A 21,326-nucleotide genomic window follows, 5' to 3' on the forward strand; every position below is an offset into this window, starting at 1 on the left:
TTGTGTTTGTTTAGGAAGCGATGCCATATTTTGACAACAATACAGTCTCCGCGCCCCCACCTTCCTCTCAACGGACAATGTAATGACCCCGCACGTCTAGTATTGCACCTTCCGGTGTAAGGCCATGGGTGGCGTTTTTGACGTCCTTCTTCGTCGTTTACCGTGTTAAAGGAATTGGTGGGGTTGGGGCTGTATATATATATAGTGAAGAAGATCCTCCGTGAGAACAGTAACAACGGATATATATATATATATATATATATATATATAGTGAAGAAGATCCTCCGTGAGAACAGTAACAACGGAAGTTTTTATTTCGACAGTTTCGGCCAGAGGCTGGCCTTCATCAGGAAGAAGGGTACATGTTGCTTGCACTCATACAGTCTTGTACGAAAAACGAAAGAGGAAGGAAGAGAAAGAGAAAAAAAAACGAGGAAAAGAAGAACATGAGGCGGAGAACTTTCCAGGGGTCACTGGGCTATGCAAGTGGCGTCGTCAATGCTTATATCTCTGGAAGCATTGCCTTCTGCGTGTGTTCGGGTGGCGGTACCTTTAATGTAGACGACGTGTACGAGTGGCCGGCAACGGGAAGGGATGGTGTGTGCGGAAGTGCCCGTCCAACGACCTACTCGCTTACCAAGTGTTCGTCTCGCCCCCCTCCTTCTTTACCGACAGTCACCATTCAGATGTCGGCGGCCTTGACTGGACGACAGTGCTGGGGCGATCGGTCCGGGTCTTTCGTCTATCCTTCCCTCCCTTCGCATATTGTTCCTCAACAGGACGGCGCCCCGCGGCTCCTGCGGGGCGGCGCGGGCAGAAAAGGAGTTGGGATATTAGAGAGTTTTAGTGCTGGGGACCCCAAGCCACCTGCGTACGCACGCTCTTGCGTTCCTTTGTATCCCAGCCGCATCCACGGAGAATACAAAAGAGCGCAAGGGCCCGCGCGCCCCCAAGCCCGCGGGAACCCAGCACTAAAACTCTCTATTAACCCATTACTACGGCGACGTCTCGCTTCGAGGGGGACACCGTGCATTGTCGCAAGGAGAAGCAAACGGGCGTTTAATGTAAATACCAGTTTGTTCTGGAATTCTGCGTTCGGGGGCTCTTGGTTGCGTACGCGGTGGCTGTCAGACATGTCAGGCTTAAAACCATTGGTCACTTAGTAAGATAGAGGTGGAAAAAGACGAAAGTAGTACTTCAGAGAGAATAGGGACAATAAAAGATATTTCTAAATGTCCAGTCACCGTCGCAGTTACAGAGCCGCGAAATCTTCGATTGTTATGTTTATTCTTCTTTTTCTTCTAATTGATATTGATATTGGAGTCAACAGCTGGAAGTGACGTGCACACACACACAAAAAAAAAAGACACAGAGAGCATTGTGGGACTTCAAACCTCCACATCCACACCCACGACCCCAGCAAACGTCGACCGCCCACTTACCGGGTCACGGCCGTATGACGGTACGGTAACCATCGTACGACCTCAACAAAGTCCCACCGGTATATCGGCCCAGTTCCTCGGTGCGACAACCAGGAGCCTGCGTCTTGGATACAAGCTCACTGGCGTGCCAACTTGCCGAGATTGAAGCCCTCTACCTACCAATCCCTTCTTGGCTGTCTCGAACCACCCCGTCGAGGTATTGGTACTAGGAGAAGGTTTCACTACCTTTATGTAAAGAGTAGGTTTAGAGAACCTTGCGGACTCGAGTGGCTGGAAGTGACGTACGCAATAAAATAAATGAGACTAATGTGGGACTTCCGTCCTTCTTTCCCACTCCCACATCTTCTGTTTATTCTCTCTTAATAGGTTAGTCATTAAAAGAGAAGATGAGGATTATTGCTTTTTTTTTTTTGACGCCGGACCTTTGAGCACCTGCATGCCAGTGTGACGTCATTGGCATCGATGTCCTCTTTCGTATTTTGGCCACCACATTCGCTGGATGAATTTTTCCGAACCTTGCCATGTTTAGAGTGCGGCTCTTTTATAACGCTACTCAATTCATCTTTACTGGTATATTGCAATGCAGGCCGTAGGAGACACCGTCTAAATTAATGACGTCATAGATAGAATACAGATGAGAGGGAGAGAGAGAAAGCCCTCGTGAATTGACGTTACAGAGTTGCACATTAAGTTGCGAGCACCGGAAAGAACTGCCCGCGGTCGCTAGAAGCCAAACAGAGCGCGGCGCACAGACTTCTCTAGACTATTCTACCCTTCCATTCGAACGCGACGCCGGTAAGACGAGCCCTCGCTGCTGTCTTTCTTCTTTTTTTTTTTTTTTTTGTTGTTGTCGCCGAACCCGTACCGTTTGTGGAAGCCCCCGCCGCGGCTCCCGGCAAGCACACGCACGCACATACAGATACTGCACTAGTCTGTACTGCTGCCGCCGAAGCCACGTTCCAGGTATGCGACGGCTTGGCTCGCAGCACGGAGAGGACGTGACGTGTGTAGTACCTCAGTCGGGGAAAGCCGATTCTTCAGTTCGTTCCGTCAACAGGAGTGCGCGGATGCCACGCGGTTGTCGCGACACTTCAGGTGGCTCCTCTGTGGTCGACTACACTTCGTGTAAACGTGTGAGTGAATGCACTTGATGAGCTTTTAGTTGAATGTGTTCGTTTAATTTTTTAATCTTGGCATACAGGGTCACCTTGGGGTAATGAGGAAGAATGACACAATAGCTTTTGTAAAAGAAAAGTAGAAACATTGGCGATGTTTTTAGGAATCTGAAAAAGCGGGGACGTCTTTGTTTGGTGTAAGTTGACACTCTTGCTGCACTTACGGATGGATGCCTGGTTAATGATATGCTAAATTTCATGTTTTTGAGTCGACAACTGCTACCGCTTTTTGCGTTTTGACCTTGAGAGTGAAGTTGTTTGACTCTTTGCGCTAAGATGGCAATCCGTTCGATGAATTTTCGGTGCAGTTGATAGCTTCTTGGTTTACCTGCAGGCTGAGTAGTTGCGCTGCTCAGCTCGAGGTCGTGGGTTCGACTCCCAGCCACTGTAGCCGCATTTCTATGGGGAAGAAATGCGTTACACACTGTAAGCTTTAATTTAGGTTCACGGTAAAGAATTCGAGGTTGTTAAAATTAATCTGGACTTCGGCACTGCGGCGTGGCTCATCATATCCTGGTTTTGGCACTTAAAACTCTGGAAATTATTATTAATTATTAGCTTCTTGGTTTAACGCACTCGTAGATTATTTTGAACGTTCTTGCAGTGTCCTTGGTAATGAAGGGGCCAAACGTTTTTTTTTTTTTTTGCTTAAGCTCGGCGTGTTTGTTGTTCCTGTCTTTTCATGATAGCGAAGTCGTTATTTAGCTCTTCGCTTCGCAAAAGTCGATGCGTTTAGTGTCCAGTAGCGCTGATAACAGAGTGAAACGTTTTTAAAAATATTGATGTCACCAGATCTGTTTCTGTTATGTACAAATGGAGTAAAGCTTTATTGCGATTTTCTAATGAATTAGTAATTTAGAGCGGCTCTTCTTTACTACAAATGCAAGTGCCCCTGCACGGCTCGTTTTGTGGTGTGCGGATGTCCAAACGCTTCGGGTTGGATTGGCATTGCAGTTTTCGCAGTTGTGTATTGAGAGTCAAAAGCTATGCGCTGCAACGTGTTGCTATTTCAATGCGACATGCGCACATGTGCGATTTGCATACAAAGAAAGAAATACGAGCGAAGAGGAGACGGCTGACTGTAATATAATTAAAATAAAAAAATGGGAACCGGAGCTCGTGATTACATTAGTTGACACTTTATAAAACAGTTCAATCTAGTACAGAGAGAAAGGGGGAAACGAAAGAAAGGAGATACAAGGATTAGTGGTGAATGAAACAACAAAAAATAATTGTTTGCTTGCTAGTCTGTGGTCGAGGCTTTCGCGTGGAAAAGATACCTGGTCACGCATGTGCAGTAATTGTTTTGCGAGCTGTCAGTTGACGATTCGTCAAAGGGGGCAAGTAGGCTTTTATGCGAGCTTTTTTTTTTCCTTTTTCTTTTTGTTGACAGAAACTATTCTTCACAGATAACTTTTTTTTTCTCTCCGCTTTCTCTCCATTCCAGCGAACATGCATGACCGCTTCAGGGGCTTTTCCAAAATTACTGCCAGGATGTCCCGGCTCATGATTGCCACACGTACACCTCACACTTGGCGACACCGCGGAATTTGTCATTAGAGAGTTTTAGTGCCGGCGACCCCAAGCAGCTTACGTATGCACGCTCTCGCGTTCTTTTTGTACTAACACAGCCGCACCCATGGATAATACGTAGGAACGCAAAGGCTTACGAATACGTAAGCCGCTTTGTCCCCCGGCACACTAAAACTCTGTATTAGAGAGTATTAACATTGCGAACTCCAAGGTAGGGGCCCATGTACGTTCTCTTAGTACTCAGGCTCCCGAGCAAAAAAAAAAACAAAAAAAAAACAAAACAAACAAACGTGATAAGAGTACAAAAGAACGCAAGTGCATGAAGGCCCAAGTACTAATACTCTATACCTGTGCAAACTCTGGGAGATTACATAGATGAAGGGACAAACGAATAAAAGAAAATGTAGGAACGAGTGTTGAATGGAGCCAATAGTTCGTTCTGTTATGGTACTTGGTCGATGTTCTTATGATTAAATAATAGTTTCGCTAGCGAAGCAATGAATGACTGAATGAATATACTTTATTTAAGACTGGTCCAGTAATTTTAATTCTTTTTCTGTGATCGTCCATCGTGAAGACAATCCGTCAAAACTAGTCTTGAAAGGTCGTTGCATTTCAGGTGGCAGTAGCACGTGGTTGTTTGAGGAAACATTTACAAAAGGAGGGAAGAAAAAGGAAAAGCCTAAACCAATGCGCGCGCGCTCCATACTGACGTCATGAGCCGGACGGCCGGTGACCCTGCCGTCGGCGAACATTTGCCGAGTGCATGAGTGGGACTATTACTTTAGTATCTGAGGCGATCGGCTGCTGCGCTTGGCCAAGCGGGTCATCTGGGCGGGGCCTTTCCGGACTTCTTAACTTGTGCCCCCATATATTTAGGTGCACGTTAAAGAACCCCAGGTGGTCGATATTTCCGGAGCTCTGCACTACGGCGTCTCTGATAATCATATCCGTTATCTTAGGACGTAAAACCCCAACAATTATTAATTAACTTGTTCCCTAACTATAGCTGGAGTTGCTGACGCCTGAACGGCGGCAATCAGTGAAAAAAAAGGGAGGGGGGTGAAGAAGAGGGAGAGGATGGAGGGAGTATATTTACATGTGTTCGCAGGAGGACATAATGTCTCATGGTTCGCTCAGTGAAGTGACCTTCTCAGGAGAGTTTGTCATCTGGCCCCGCCCACCGGCACTGTTATGCCCAATGGCCTGCATCAAATGTGTGTACAAGTGACACATCTATCGCTCCAAAAGTGAATCTAACTTCCTTGCGGCTTTATGTTAGTGACGTAGCCGCTACATGCATGCGCCTTTAGCGTCTACCTGCTACGTCATTGTTTCCTGCGTCAATCAGTTGATTTCAGTGGCGCCACTTGCAGGCAGAAACGCCTTGTGCCGTGTGCAAAAATGTTCAAATTTGAGCGAGTTAATTTTTTTGGTAATAACTTCTTTATAGCGCAAATGGACGCCGACAAACACAGAAATAAAGAGAACATGACGAGCGCTCGTTCTGCGGTTTAGGTTAATAAAATCATGAAACTAGACACAGTTAAGTTTGTTACTCTGTATTGTGAGTCCAGTGGCCTGGTTCTCTCGCATATTGCGTCTGCTTTTCGCGACAAATGTGAGATGACGACTGGTGAGTTCCGTAGTATCCCGCAAGGCGGAGCGAGAGTCGCGAAAGGAAAAAATCGTCATACACCCGTTTTTACAGCTGAGGGGTTTCGTTTTTTTAAACGAAAACTCTGCTCGGCGAAGTGGGGCACGTAAAACACGAGAAAGAGAGAAAGAAAGAAAAAAATAGAGAGAGAGAAAACTAGAAAGGCAGATAGGCAGAAAGAGATAGAAAGAAACAGACACGAAAAAGAGATAGAAAAAACAGAGGGCAAGAGAGAAAAAAATAAAGAGAAACAAAGAAAGAGAGAGAGAGAGAGAAAAGGAAAGGGAAGAAAGGTAAATAAAGATACAAAGAGCGAGAAAGAGAAAGAAATAGATAGAGGGAGAAATAAATTAATACAGAGAAAGTAAATAGAAAACAACAGGCACAAGAAACAGTGAGAAAGATAAAGAAAGAAAGAAAGAAAGGAAAAAAGAAAGAAAGAAAAAATAAACAAAAACAAGAATGGCCACCAAGCTCCGATCTTCCTTCAGGCTTGGCAACACTGGTGTGAAGCTCCCATAATTTTCTATGCACGAAAACTAAGACAAAATCTATACGGCTTTCTAAAAAATATTAACAGAAGCTTCCTGACGAAAAATAATTTAATAAATAAATCCAGCATTAGGACGAACTTTTTCGTCAAGAGGAGGCTTTTGTTTTTGAAGGAATCCGTATCGATTCTTTCTTTTTCTTTTTTTTTGCTATACAGATGCGTAGGCGGCAGTTTTCCCTTTTCGTCAACATCGGACGACGTTGGGCTTTTCGTCTGCTGCCTGCAGTTCTTTATTATTGCGTCTCGGTTTTCACCTTAGAATCAAATGCGACGTTTCAAACGGGCGACATAAACAGCGTGCACGTTTATGAATGCAGAAGCGATAGCGAAGAACAAAGGCGCACGAAAAGTGACAGAGAATAGCGATAAAAGTAGAGAATAAAGTTTTGTACATCGCAAAGCGCGACAAGGTCGAAAAATTGTGCCGCATGCGCAATAGCACAGTTGAAGGAACGACATAGCTTTGCGTGCAGCCTTTCTTTCTTTCTTTCTTTCTTTCTTTCTTTCTTTCTTTCTTTCTTTCTTTCTTTCTTTCTTTCTTTCTTTCTTTCTTTCTTTCTTTCGGGAGAAATCAACAACAACGAATTATGCCGCAGCACAGATGACCTCGGTGTCCACATGCGACATCCCCTTTTCCGCATTTTGTTGGACACACACTGCCGCATCAAATTAAGTATTTTTTTTCTTTCCCGGCAACAAAAAAATAAATAAATAAAGGGAACAGAAGAAGAAAGGAATGCTGTCATTGCAAAGACGTCGTTAGCATCCACGTGACATCGTTGTTTTTCCGCATTTCGCCATTGAGACACATTGCCACATTGTTGCGAAGCGAAACGCTCGCACGAATACCTGACCGCGTTGTTGCGACAACGCGGCGCCTTTGTTGCCGCTTAGCCTTACAGATGGTCTCGCAAATATTAAAGCCTTCAGAATTACACGTCAGGTAAATAGCCTTCGAGATGGCTCCACGCATATTCGGCCTTCAGGATTCTATGCGGAAGTCTGCTGGCAGTACAACGCTCGCGGTGGATGCGTTAATTAATCACAGAAAACACCTCGTACAGGTTGCTTCCATTCACATTTTTAAAAGGGCGAAATGATTGTGTGTAATGTCAGAATTGTGTGTGTAATGTCAGGGCCGATCACGAAGGCAGTGCAGTCTCTAACATAGCGTCTAACATGGCCTTCGTTATCACTGCAATGCCTGACGTAGGGGCCCCGCCACGGTGGTCTATATAGTGGTTATGGCGCTCGACTGCTGACCCGAAGGTCGCGGGATAGAATCCCGGCGGCGGCGGCGGCTGCATTTTCGATGGAGGCGAAAATGTTTGAGGCCCATGTACTTAGATTTAGGTGCACGTTAAAGAACTCCAGGTGGTCGAAATTTCCGGAGCCCTCCACTACGGCGTCTCTCATAATCATATCGTGGTTTTGGAGCGTTAAACCCCAGATATTATTATTAATTGCCTGACGTAGGCTCAGTCATGGCTACAGCGTCGACTAGTGAAGACCAGATGCTTAACTTTCCCGTTTGCTCGGGCGGTGGGGTGAGCGAGGAGGCGGGGGGGGGGGGGGGGGGGAGGAGTTAAGCAGGACTAATTTGGCGCAATTGTGAGGTACGCAAAAACATCTGTCGTTCCTGTGATACCAAAATGTAGAAGTTTGCTAACTCTAGGTTCATTGCAACAGAATACTTCATGCCTAGAAAATGCAGCCCCAAATAAGGGCTCGCTAGGTATTGGCGAAGCAGCGCACACAAGACACATTGATACACACAAAGAAGATGCAAACTCCAGCGTTCGTGTTTTGCGTCCTCGTTATGCGGCCTTATTTTATGTGGCCCAGCAAGAGGAGGGGAGTGCGAGCACGCCCCTCCTGCACCCCCCCCCCCCCCTAACTGACGCCGTCGCTAGAGATGACTAAAGGCTTGCTAATGTTGGGTCCACTTTTATAAGACTGACACTGGCTTCGGTCAATCTCGATCCAATGATTTAGCAGTCTACTAAGCTTTTGCAAAAGTTTTTATTGGCGATCATCGATTTGTGGGCTATTTGGCTCGTCAACTTGCTCCTTGTTGTCACGGAAAGTTGAGATGCCTTCGGAAGCTCTGTGCACCAGACAGCCGAGGCACGCGTAGAACAGCCATAAGGCGTAGCAAAAAAATATTAATAAATAAATAGCAATAATAAAAGTGGCAAGATGAATAAACTAAGAGAGAAAGGACGACGGAAAGAATGAAAGAGAACGTAACAATGAAATATTAGAAAGAAAGAAAGAAAGAAAGAAAGAAAGAAAGAAAGAAAGAAAGAAAGAAAGAACGAACGAGGATGCCGAAGAAGAGAATGGCCAGCTGGTGTCAGGGGGTGGGAGGTGAGGTAAGGGAGCTGACCCGGTACAACGGCCCATCTCCAATAACGGTGGCTTGCGAAACGAAACGAGAGATATGGGTCCGCGTATAAAACCGATTCTAGGCGCCGAGAGGGCAACAGCTTTATCACGCGTCTCTCTCATCCCCGCGTCAGGGCAAGTGCGCGTGCCATCCGAGGACGAGTCGCAGCTGGTGACCTTGTTTATACGGCGGAGAGCGGTGGACGCGCTTCCCTGACTCACGCCGCTTAGGCGTGCGCGCCCTCGTACGATTGTACTGCAGTGTACGCGCGTAGAAAGAAAGGGGCCGGTCATTTCCTTCATGGGTGTTTGTGCAGCAGTGTCCGCTTGGTTCACTTAATTGTGTCTTTGTTTTTCCCGCTTTTTTTTCTTTGTTTGTCTTTTGGGACGTTAAACTCCAGATATCATTATTTCTTTGTTTGTCTCGGCCGTGTAAGGATGGGAGAGTCCGCGTGCTTAGCGGCGGATTCATTCATTCATTCATTCATTCATTCATTCATTCATTCATATTCATTCATCATTCATTCATTCATTACCTTTGACTTATTGATACTTTCACCTATTTGTCTATTTTTCATTCAGCCACTAACCGGCCACCACTATAGCATTAATTGATTACTTCAATCATTCATTGTGGCATAAAAATCACACACAAAGAACATAAAAGGTTCATATAACATCTTCGAATAATGAATACAAAAGGGGTCGCTCTCGGCAAAATACGTGACTAACTGAGCGTGCTAGTCCACTTTTGCATATGTCAATGCGTTCTGAGGTATCCCCTTCTCTTTTAGATAAACTAAAGAAGGAGAAAAGAAAGAACATTATACCTGCGCTCTAAACGTGCGCACGTGAACTCTTTCTACTCACCTGAACTCGCAGTGGAACATTTGTGACTCGTGTGCCGTTCGATTATGCTGAGTTTGTATACCTCGTGTTCGGTCGGGTGACGTATACCTTGCGCTCTATTGTTTCTCTCCTTTTTTAGTATTTGATGTTTCGTTTGCTAAGCGAGTATAGGAGTAGCCGGTGCCACCATAAAGGCACCAACCTCTCCTCTACATAATTTCAATAAACAGACAAAAAAGACATGCGCGTGCATGTTTCCTGCTGACGCTCGAGCTAAGCGTATAGCTACTATTACTCGGAGTCTATACACAAAACGTATTTTCCTCGTTTCTAGCTCTCAATGCCAGAAAAGGCAAAAACGACTAAACTGTTCGCCTTCACAGCTTCCCGGGTTTCAGTAAGGTCCGCGGTGCTGCCGTTTTTATCCTTTTTTTATTTTTTTGTTCATTGTAACTAGACGCATATAGGAAGTGAGGTTTCGCTTTAAAGAAACCAGGAAGGTGTCTGGGGTTTGCCGATATAGGCACGGATACGAGCTGACGGGAAGGTAGTCGTAGTACCTTGCCTTCAACCGGTCTAGGTGGGAAAATCTTCGATCGAGGAACTTGGGGACGAAGAGCTCGAAACGCAAGTGACAGGAAGTCTCGAGCGAAAAGGATGTGGAAAGCGAGCGGAAAGGAAAAGGTGGCAGGGGCGCTTTTTCTTGTGATTATATGTGATGCCCGAATCTTTATTCTGTGGAGTGTAAATTGACTCACGAAAGCACTTATGACGTACCTTTTTTTTTTCTTTGTAATTTTGAAAGTTTTCATAGGTTTGTTTGTTAAGCGCTTCTTTCTTCAAGTTCAAGTTTGTTATAGGCGAACTTTGGTATATCAGTTTGTCTGATGTACGAAAGTGTATTTAGCTCATAAGCCGGTTCGTTATCCATAGTTAAGAGCAGTGCAGTATAAGCACGCACAAGCAAGGACCGTGTTTATATTGCACTAGCGGTAGCCCTGTGTCCTCAGTTGAGAGTTTTTTAACCATGCATTGTTTTCAACTATGTATACGTACCAGGTGGCTGGTATTCAGACGCTTTTAGATTACCTGGTTCCCTATAACTTGGTTCAACTGTGTAAGGGATCGTATAAAACCAGGTACGCAAGTGGTGACGTCACGGTCACAGCGGCGTTAATTGGTGCAGAGGTGTCTGGGGCCTGACGGTTTCGGGTCGTTAAGTGGCCCCACTTTCTGTGTCTACTTTTCGAGGCGTGTGCGCCGCGCAGGACTGCCTCTAGAAAGGAAACTGTCGTGCCGTCTTCCGGGTTCGAATACCAGTCGATGCAAGCGCGCGCACGCACTCACACACGCATACATAGAGGCATGTACACATACATACATACATACATACATACATACATACATACATACATACATACATACATACATACATACATACATACATACATACATACATACATACATACATACAGCGATGCACACGGACAGACAGACAGACAGACAGACAGACACTTGCCGGTCAGGCAGTCATACACATACGTGCACACACTTCCAGATAGATAGATAGATAGATAGATAGATAGATAGATAGATAGATAGATAGATAGATAGATAGATAGATAGATAGATAGATAGATAGATAGATAGATAGATACTTGCCAGGCAGGCAGTCATACACATACATGCACACACTTGCCAGATAGATAGATAGATAGATAGATAGATAGATAGATAGATAGATAGATAGATAGATAGATAGATAGATAGATAGATAGATAGATAGATAGATAGATAGATAGATAGATAGATAGATACTTCGCAAAGAATGCATGATAGAGAGAAAAAAAGAGCGTGGAATAAATGCGCGCAATGGCGCGTAGCGCACCGTTGACGACACCACCTAACGGTTGCACGCTCCAACGACGCCTTTCACGCTTTTTGTCCTTTGCATCCAATGATGCATTATATTCCGGGCCGTGTGTGCACACCGCGATGGTACAGCATTGCGCGCCTGTGTCTCCCCATCGCCGTCATCGAACCTTTCTCCTCGAACTGCTGTACCGAGCGGATGCTCCAGCAGCTACGGCTGCCAGCAAAGCAACAGGTGCGCGCGTTCTCATCGTTTTCTACTCCCCCTCTCCCTCTGTTATGCATCCTCCTTTCCACGCATGTGCGTACCCCGGCCTTTTTCAGTCTTTAGTTCTATGTTTGCACGCCCAGTCTTTTCAACACGAACATAGGCGTGCGCACAGGGGGGGCAGTGGGGGCGGCCGCCCCCCCTAATCACCTAAGAGGGGGGCGCAAAATCTGCCCCGTACATTGACCCTTCTACTCACCTAGGAGGGGGGGGACGCGAAATCTGCCCCATACATTGACTTAGTAGGGTGGGGGGGGGGGGGGGCGGTGAGACGAACCTTTGCCCCCCTAATGGGGAACCCTGCGCACACCTATGAACACGAACGCCTACCAACTAACTCAGCTCTCTCATTTGTGGCTTCGTCCTGCGACAAAGCGGCTGCAGGCCACACGGAAGGAGCCGAAAGAAAGAAACGTAGGGAAATACGTGTACTCCCCATAATTCTGGCTGGAGTGCCATGCGTTTTCAGCTCCCATAGACACTAGCGCCAGATTTTCCTCTAGCGTACTATTGTGAAACAATATGCCTCGACCCACCCGCCCCACAGGCGGTGCTGATACACCTGTAGCTAGCGGCGGGTGACGCAAGGCTGGCGACCAGCCCGCCAGGTATGCTCGGTTTCGTCCGCAAAAGCATTCACAGCCGCGTTGCCAACTAGGCGCGTGTGTCGTGCGTACGCCGCCGGCGGCGGCCGCATGCCGAGCTAGCAAACAGCAGCCATATGTGGCTGGGTCTCCCGCTGAGACCAGCGAGCGATTGTGAAGCGTCGCCACGGCGCGCTAGAACGAGTTTATTGGCCGTCGGCACAGCACTGCTCTCCGCATACACACATGCACGCGCGCCGCTATCGACGATTGACTGAGTGACTGCGATGCCCGTCGAACCGTTCATGTGAAACTGATATCCGCCGCTTCCTGTGTGCTTAGTCAAGTGCGTCAGTATATTGGTGAGGGTGCGAGGCACGTGTCGCAAGGTTTTACCCTCGGTCGACGAAACGCTGCGCTCTCCGACGACGCGTTTCCCTACGTTCGACCGACTCTACCCGATCGGTGTACTGAAACGACTATCTACCTGCGTTTCAGGACTGAACTACATGTGTTCATCAAGTGGTGTGACCGTCTCGCGGTGCAGCTTTGTGACGTTAACCCTTTCCGGAACACTGAACCAGATGACCGTGATGGGAACGCCAGAAGAAAACCGACCTTCGTGACAACCAGGTCTACGATCAGCGTAGGTACCATAATGTGTTATTGCAATGTAGGGTACTAATGTAACGATAATTACTATAGTAATGTGTCTCAACAGGCGTACATAGACTAGCCTGGCGTACATAGCGTGTAATTATACGCCTGAAATAGTGTGTGTTTAGCAAGGATGTGGGTCAGCAAGCACTGATAAGCCCCGCGTATCGAAGGAAGGCGATGAGCAGTCGCAGAACTACCGTGGAGACACGAAGACTGAAAGAGTATACATATTATAACTGCACAGATGTGTCGTTAGAGCGTTTGTTGCATTCGCCCGCAGTCTTAGAAGTACGCTGCAGGAACAAAGATGAGGTGTATGTTTTGGGACGTAAAAGCCCAACAATTCTGCGACACTAGGCCACAAAACAAACAAAACAGAGTCGTGATTGTAGCACCGTCCAAGTAGTACTCACCAACATTGTCTATGCGCTAACTTGGTGCACGTTAGCTGAAACACCCTGTATGCTACAAGGTGCGCGTCGCCTGCGACACGGATACACCCATTCGATCGTCGCGATCGAGGCGGAAGCGAGCGACTCGGCTCCGCCGATCGCACGTGGTTGGCGGCGGCGTGTTTGTTGCGTGACCCTCGGAGGGGGCATTCTGCTGGCCGGATTCACCGCCGACGCGCGCTCCATTCGACCGGGAGGCGCTAAAAAAGCCGCCGCCGCTGTTGTTTCGTCTTTTCCGCGTCGATTTCTTCGACCTTCCTGCTGGATATACCTGTGCTGTCGGTGCGAACTGCTACCATGACCGGCTGCGAGGCTTTCTCCTAAAGAAAACGTGAGTCACCGAAGCCACCTTCGCCTCCTCCTCGCGTGCTACGTAGACGTCGCATAAGCGTCTAAACGTAACGCCTCTGACATGTGCTCGCGCGCTGACGCTGGGCCTGCTGTTTCTGTACTTGAATACATTTCCAGCGCATAAGCGAAGTACAAAAAAAAACAAAAACAGACACGGATGGGAAAAAGGACAGTCCAGCGTTCTAACTATCCCCTTTTTCTTTCCCTGTCTACTAGTTTTTTTTTTCTTGTTTTTTTTTTCATATTTCGCATACGCGATGGAAATGCATCAAAGTTCGGTGTTCCAACTAGCCAAACTAGCTGCTTCAAGCACGATTTGTGTGTTCTGGACTGGGTGCACATTGAAAACACTGGTGTAATAGCGGCCGCCTAGTGCATGTACCTGACGTCGTGGTTGATTAATCGGCAAAGACACCTACCTTCTCGTGGTAAAGACTAAAAGATCTTGGCATTTTATTAGTCGATTTAAAAGAGAGACAGTTGGACAGACAAACATTAAAGGGCCCCTAAAGCACTCCGAGTCCAAAGAAGACTGAGTGGCTTCTTCCTCTCCTTTGCTACTCTTCCCACGGGCCCTATCTCCTCCTCGCCACTTATTTCTTCATAGAACACGTGGACAATGTCACCACTAAGCTTTGAGCCAATCAAGATTTCGCGTTTTCCGGCTACCCGCTCTTATCACCGCTCGCGCAGTCGAAAACGCGCAAGACGAACCGAAATCAGTTGATCGCGCGCGATAGTCATGCGAGACGAGGCAAAACGGGCGTGCGACTGCATGAGAAAGCAGGGTAGAAGACAATTAACGACTGATATCTCTCGTATATGGACCAATAGAGAGCTTATTTCCTCGTGACGTCACGGGAACAGACTGCTCGCGTCACGAATGGTCTCGAAAAGACGGAGAAGCACCAGGAGAGGACAACGCACCAGAGTGACACCCATGCCTTGCGCCTAGATGTTCCTAAATATTATAAGATGGCTTGTAATGCGTTTACTTCTATATACCGCAATTGTAATATAGATTTTTGACGATTTCGATAACCTAGCTGACCATAGAAAAACATGGCTGCTTTTGTTCGTATCTTCGTTGCATTCGCAGCTTGCTGCTACCGAATTGTAAGTTGTTCTCTATGTTCTTCATGAAGTATTCGCTGTTGAAGTGTAATGTACAGTCGGCGTCGAAATTTTCGAGATCACTATTTTTGATAAAAACATTGAATTTCCGAGCAATCTGTCCCGTATTTGGTCTAGCTGCGCAGTACACGTTGTTAGCTCGTTTCCTAACAGGCCAGAAATCTTAAATTCAAGGCTGCGTGTCGAATCAGCGGTAATATTCAGCTTTTTCTTGTGTCTAGTCTCTAAACTTTTGATGCTGACTGTACGTATACGTATATCATACATGAGGCTTGCGTCGGGATCATAATCCAATTGAATCGATGGTCCGCGTGGCCCGCAGCAACAGTGGCACGCGCGAAATGATTGTTCGCGTCCGCGTTAGATGAATTTTGCAGCGATATACCTACATGACCTCGTCGCGTTGACGTGGGATCCATCGAGTCGCCTCGGCTGAACGGTTCTTCACCTTTTAATGCGCTGTCCGTCTCGGTCGAGACGATATATGGCGTGTTTGTGCTGTGACATCGCGAGACGACTTTGGCGTCCGCGTGACACACATCTCTATGTCACGCCTTCCGTTGGTGATGGCATGCCGGTGTTATTAAGGAAAATGCTAGCGCATCACGAACCCACCATGATCCGCTAATAGCGTCTAATTGTGGTATTAGTTACGCACTTAATGATGCTCCGTGCCTGTTTGAAGGTAAATTTCTGAGTTCTCGAAGCGCACCGTGGTAGCTTAGTAGGCAGTGGTGTCCGCCTCGGTGGTACAGTGGTTAGGGTGCTTGACCGCTGACGCGGAGGTCGCGGGATCGAATCCCGGCCGCGGCCGCCGTATTTCGATGGAGGCGATATGCTAGAGGCCCGTGTACTATGCGCTGGTATTTCCGGTAACACGGTAACGTTAAAAACTGTACGTATCAGCTAAAAGTCCCTATTATTAATTACCGTGTACACCATGTGACGCGCAGTTTTTGTTCTGTGTCCCACGGGCCTCAAGTTGCTTTTCGCCCACTTTTATTTTCATTCATATGGTGTCGCGCTGCTATTGCTCAAGGACGCGGGTTCGATTCCCGGCCACGGGGGCCGCATTTCAATGGGCGCGAATCCATAGAACACTCGTGGGCTGAAGTTCAGGTTCACATTAAAGAGCCCCAAATGTTCTAAATTATTCCAGGGTTCTCCTCTACGGCGCGCCTCGTAATCATACCGTGGCTTGGCAACGTAAAACACCAGTAATTGGCAATATTTTTCATCGTACGATAATTGCCCTAATTACTACAGTTCAATTAACGGCCCCTATGCCTTCCTGAGATTCATTATTTGTTCGCTTCTTACGGTCACGCACATCGGCTCTGATAAATCTTCCATCTTGCCATTGAGTAAATACTTTACTGTAAGGAAGATATTCTGGCGATAAACTATGGAGCATTGGAAACTAAGGCGCGCGCTGTGTGTTCGCTACGTGACATATGTTTTTGCAGCTGAAGCAAATGACCGCGGTACAGGTGCGGTTAAGTCACGTGACACATATTTCTGCGGTGACGTTTTTCGCAGCTGGGCGAAATGTCTTCCTTCCCGAGGGTTCGTGTCGAGCTCCAACGTCATAGCTGTCATTCGTCTCTTTATTTTTTCTACTCAATAATAATAATAATAATAATAATAATAATAATAATAATAATAATAATAATAATAATAATAATAATAATAATAATAATAATGATTGTTGGGGTTTTGCGTCCCAAATATACGGGGACGACGTAGCAGAGGGCTCCGGAAATTTCGACCACCTGGGATTCTTTAACGTGCACTTAAATCTAAGCACGCGGGCCTCAAACACTTCACCTTCATCGAAATGTTGCCGCAACGGCCGGGAATCGATCCCGCGACTTTCGGGTCAGCAACCGAGCACCATAACCACTGTACCACCGTGGTGGCAAAAAAAAAAAAAAAAAAACCTTGATACAATTAGCTGATGCTTTGTTGGACGTTAATAAATACACAAGTGCATAAATTTGTAGCACGCTATATAATTGGATTGTGTATGATTATTTTAGTTATTAGTTTTTTAACACACCACCCAAAAGCTACAGGAAACTTCCTCGCGCTGAACCAGGAATTGGAAGGATCTTACCGAAATTTATAAGAGCATTAGGCCATTTACGCGTGCGACATTACAAGGTCTCAGATAAAGGTCATAAGCAGTTGTCGAAACATTCCTAAAGTACGTTGATAAAAATTAAATATATTAATAGTTAAACGCAATATGTTAATGAAATCAAACAGTGTGGCTATCACATTTGTGTAGCATATGTATAGTGGCGTATGGAAGCTATCATGCAGCTTAGACTGGCCCCAACGAAGGAACAGTATGAGTATTACAACCGCTACAAATGCCTCTTCGAGAGAGCTGCGTACAACTCTCCCATAGTACGCAGTACTCTGAATCGTCCACTGTTTTTTTCTAAACGTACACTGTCTTCAGGAGAGCTCGTTTTTGAAATGCACAAATGAGGATAGCTGCGTAGTTTAAATAAATTCCTGGAATGAAGTACGTTTTCATGAACCCAGGGCATTCTGATCATTGTGTTTGGAAAAGTAGTTGACGATTTAGGGTATACACTCTACTATGGGAGAGCTGAGAGCCGTCCCGGACGCTAACGAACAACGCACGTCAAAACGACCGGGCAGAAGCGTACGCTTTCGCCCTGTTGTGCTTGCTATTTGAATGCGTAACTTGATTGATTGATTTAGTTGTCATGTCTATTGACTAATGGCATTGATAGTGTATGTTATTAAGATAAAGCGTGTAGCGTTTTCACCGTGTGGCTATAGACGTCGTAAGTTCCTCGTTTACAGTCGTGAAGCAGGTCTATAGACATTTTCACAGGAGAGAAAAAAAAAACACCACCATGCTGGGGTGGGGCACGGGAGTACAAAGGCTGACGTCACAGCCTCGGCAGTGCACATTTGGAGGTCACACATATTTAGACAAAGCCCAGAGGGGATTATGGCGTCGCCAAGGGAGCCGTCTGTGAAAAGGTCTATTGACTAATGAAGTGACAAACTTTTCTTTTCTGGTTATCGACATTAAGCATGTGTATTGACTATTGAGCAGAGGCGGCCCCAGCATGCTTCACTAGGGAGGGGGGGATGGTTACCTACAAAAGAGAGTTCCTTCGGAGGGGCAGAGGGAACAAATGCGGTGCGTGTTGACAGTTTAACTCTTGAGGTGGGGGGGGATTGCAGCTTCCTCCCCCCCCCCCCCACCCATGCTCTCCTCTGGCGCCGTCACTGGTATTGAGTGGTATTTTAGCGCTTGTAAGCCAAGCCGGCAGTTTGACTGCGCTGAAAGTGTACGCACAACATTACCGGCTGTGATCTGAGCTGCTGAGTCCGGAGATACAGACACAGCTGAACTTTATGGGTATGCCGGGGACGTTAGCCTGACCGATCGCCTGACTTGCTATTCCAGGTCTACTTATGGTTCGTACAGTGGTAAAATAAACACAAGAATGGACCCGTATGAAGTTATAGGCAGTGTCGACCTCATCTAAGGTGACCGGCGTACTTGTATTCAAGACCTCATGGAAGCTGATCTTTCGCAAAAAAACACGGAAAATTATTATGCGCTTATCGACACCATGATTACGCGTCATATGACGAACATAAGTGAATTAGATAGTATAGAACAAACGTTCTAGATTTACTGGCTTGAACACTAACGAGATGTTCACGCAAAGTGTGGGGGTGGGCGGGGAGAGAGAGAGGGAAGAAGAAAGTAATGATGGCCGCCGTGGGCGTTGGCACCCCTCCCCCCCTTCCCTCCCTCAAGCCGCACTAACAATCCTCTCCGCGCTTTTTGGGCTCATTCACGTTTTTCCTGCAAATATCCCCTTATTTTAGTACTTGTCACGTTCACTAATAGCGCGTTTGTCGATGTACTTATGTAATTGAGCGTTCAAATCAAACAATGTTGGGGAAGTCGGCAAGTAACACTACTGATGCACAACAATGAACGAAGCCACAAGTGCGTTCGAAGCCGCAAGCACGAAGACTGTAGTCGGATACAACTTAAGAAGTCGGGAGAGGCCCCGCCCAGACGACCGAAGTGCGGCAGCCGATCGCCTCCGCGACTAAAGAAATAGTCCCGCTCATGCACGCGCCCATGTTCTCCGAAGGCGGAGCCACCAGCCATGACGTCAGTCCCGAGTGCGCGCCCATTGGTGCAGGCTTGTGTTCATCCGCCTTTGAGGAGGAAATGCCTCTGACTTCTAAAGTTGTATTCGACTGTAGGTAAGTCCGTGCACTGCTCATAATTCCAATGGTAGCTGAACGATCGCAGCGCCGCAGTTCCCTCTAGTATATGTTCTAGGAAACTCTGGCGGCGGCCATCGGAGAGACAGGGATAACTTCATTTCTGGACTGTTTCACCGGCGTACAAAGACTGACGTTGCTGGCTCGGCAGCAGCGCATTTTTTGAGGGCGGGTCACGCATATTCACGACAACCCAGAAGGCGTTATGGCGGCACCCAGGACTCCCTCGTTGGATTGGTGCGTTGTTAATGTGGGCGTATCCGGTGAGAGAAGTCACGTGCTTTCCGGACACGGATTTTGTGTGGACGCTCTGCAGCATAGATGGGAAAATTTACCCTAAAAAGTAACGAAACTATAATTACTAGTTACTTGTCTAAAGTCCTGTAAAATGTAACTCAAATATATTACTAACTACGTTTTAAAATCTTCGAAAATGTAATTACTTACATTCCTAATTACCTTTCTAAAGTCTTGTAAAAGTAATTACATTACAAATTACAGCTGGCCGTAACTGTTACTTTTGAAAAATAATGAAGTTACTTTGAATTTACTTTGACAAAAGTACATGATTTATGCACAACCGGCGCACAATTTATTTACAACACAAATACATTGAAATGTCTGAGATCGTTGTGCGACTTCTCACGCTTGAGGTTTGGCAGTCAGATCACCTTTTCTGTGTTATTTTTCTTTTCTGTTTTTTTTGTAAATTTGTTATACCATGAGGGAACCGGACGTGCTGTATTCTAGTCAAAATCTATTTTTAAAGTAATGAGCAACTTTCTTGAAATTACTCGCCTGAACTAAGATATTACATTACTGATTTACCAGCGCACAAAAGTAGAGGGATAGAAACAGATGAAAAGGAACGCCAGGGAGGTTAACCTGGTACTGGTAACCGGTTTACTACCCTGCGCAGTGGTGAGGAAATAGGGGGCGGGAAGATGACAGAGAGAAAGATAAAATAAATAAAATTCACATGCATGCACACGTAGGCAAGGCGTTCCAATGAGAGCCGTTCTGACAGAACTGTTCTGTTTGAACGCAGAAAGCGCAGTAGCGCTTCTTCCGTGACGTCAAGTCAGGTGGACGGCGCAGGATTCTTTCTTCCGAAAGTATTCGGTCGTCCAACCTATCGAACGCGTTTCAAAGCAACTGTCTCTGTGAACTGTAATTTATTGCGTTATTCATTACAACAAAAATTAATTTAATTACTGTAATTTCATTGCTGTAACGTCATTAGTGCCAAGTATGCCCTGCAGGCACGCGTCTACGTCAGCCTAGCCAAGTAATGATTTCGCACTAAAAAGAAAGAAAAAAAGGGAAAGAACCAATCAGTATGGGCGCGTTTCTGGCCGACTGACAGCGACCGATCGTCAAAGTTGTTCAGACAGCAGCCGTTGCCAAGCGCTGTCTTGTACGAGACCTTGAAGGGTGGTCGTTAGGCAGAAAGGAAAGAAAGAACAAATAAATAAAAATGAGGTGTACGTGTACGCACTAAATACCCGACACGAAAGCGAACGTTTCGTAAACATTGGTTGCAAAAGGCTTGTTTGTGAGAGACCTTTCAGGAAGTCAACCTTTTTCTTTTTACACGGGGGCACATGTACCAGCGCAAACCACCTCCCCCTCAATTTGCGAACGGTGAGCGGTGGTCTCATGGGCTGCCGTAACTACTCGTGTATTGCCAGCACTCTTTAATACTGACTAATGATGGCTAGTTTTGTCCAAATGGTGGTCAATGTCTGCAAGTTTTGTCTAATGACGTCTAAGTGACGGCTAAGTTTGGTCAATATGGCTTGGTAATTATTGCTAATGTTCGGTAAATATTTGGTAAATATTGGTACACTTTAATAATAATAATTGCTGAGGTCTTACGTGCCAACACAAAGATATGATTATATCTCAGCACACGGGCCTCTACCATTTCCGCCTCCATCGAAAATGCGACCACTTCGGCCGTGATCGAACCCGCGACCTTCGGGTACCACGGCGGCGGCTGCTAACGTTTTGTGGCGTTGAAGCTACTGTTAGCCGGTATCTGATAGTGTAGGCTAATTAATAATTGCTGTGGTTTTACATTGTGATACCAAAACCACGATATGGTTT

General features: G+C 46.3%; 1 protein-coding gene across 5 annotated transcripts in view; it reads left to right on the plus strand.

Moving 5' to 3' along the window:
- The window catches only part of LOC119407218 (ras-like GTP-binding protein rhoA), a 48,668-nt gene that overhangs the window by 3,168 nt on the left and 24,174 nt on the right, over positions 1–21,326 (plus strand). Inside the window, exon 1 of one of the 5 annotated variants that reach the window (XM_037674096.2) lies at positions 2,482–2,575. The exons of 1 other annotated variant lie outside the window; for it this stretch is intronic. Coding sequence is in view for 1 of the 4 variants with exons in the window: in XM_049419773.1 (XP_049275730.1) it covers positions 2,510–2,579 (70 nt within the window). In the remaining 3 variants the exon portion in view is untranslated. Of the gene's footprint in view, positions 1–2,481; positions 2,580–12,404; positions 12,968–13,432; positions 13,765–21,326 lie in introns of those variants that run through there. 3 more of the 5 variants (XM_049419773.1, XM_037674094.2, XM_037674095.2) reach the window with 3 other exon arrangements.

This window comes from Rhipicephalus sanguineus, chromosome 10, assembly GCF_013339695.2.
Source record: "Rhipicephalus sanguineus isolate Rsan-2018 chromosome 10, BIME_Rsan_1.4, whole genome shotgun sequence".
NCBI lineage: Eukaryota > Metazoa > Arthropoda > Arachnida > Ixodida > Ixodidae > Rhipicephalus > Rhipicephalus sanguineus.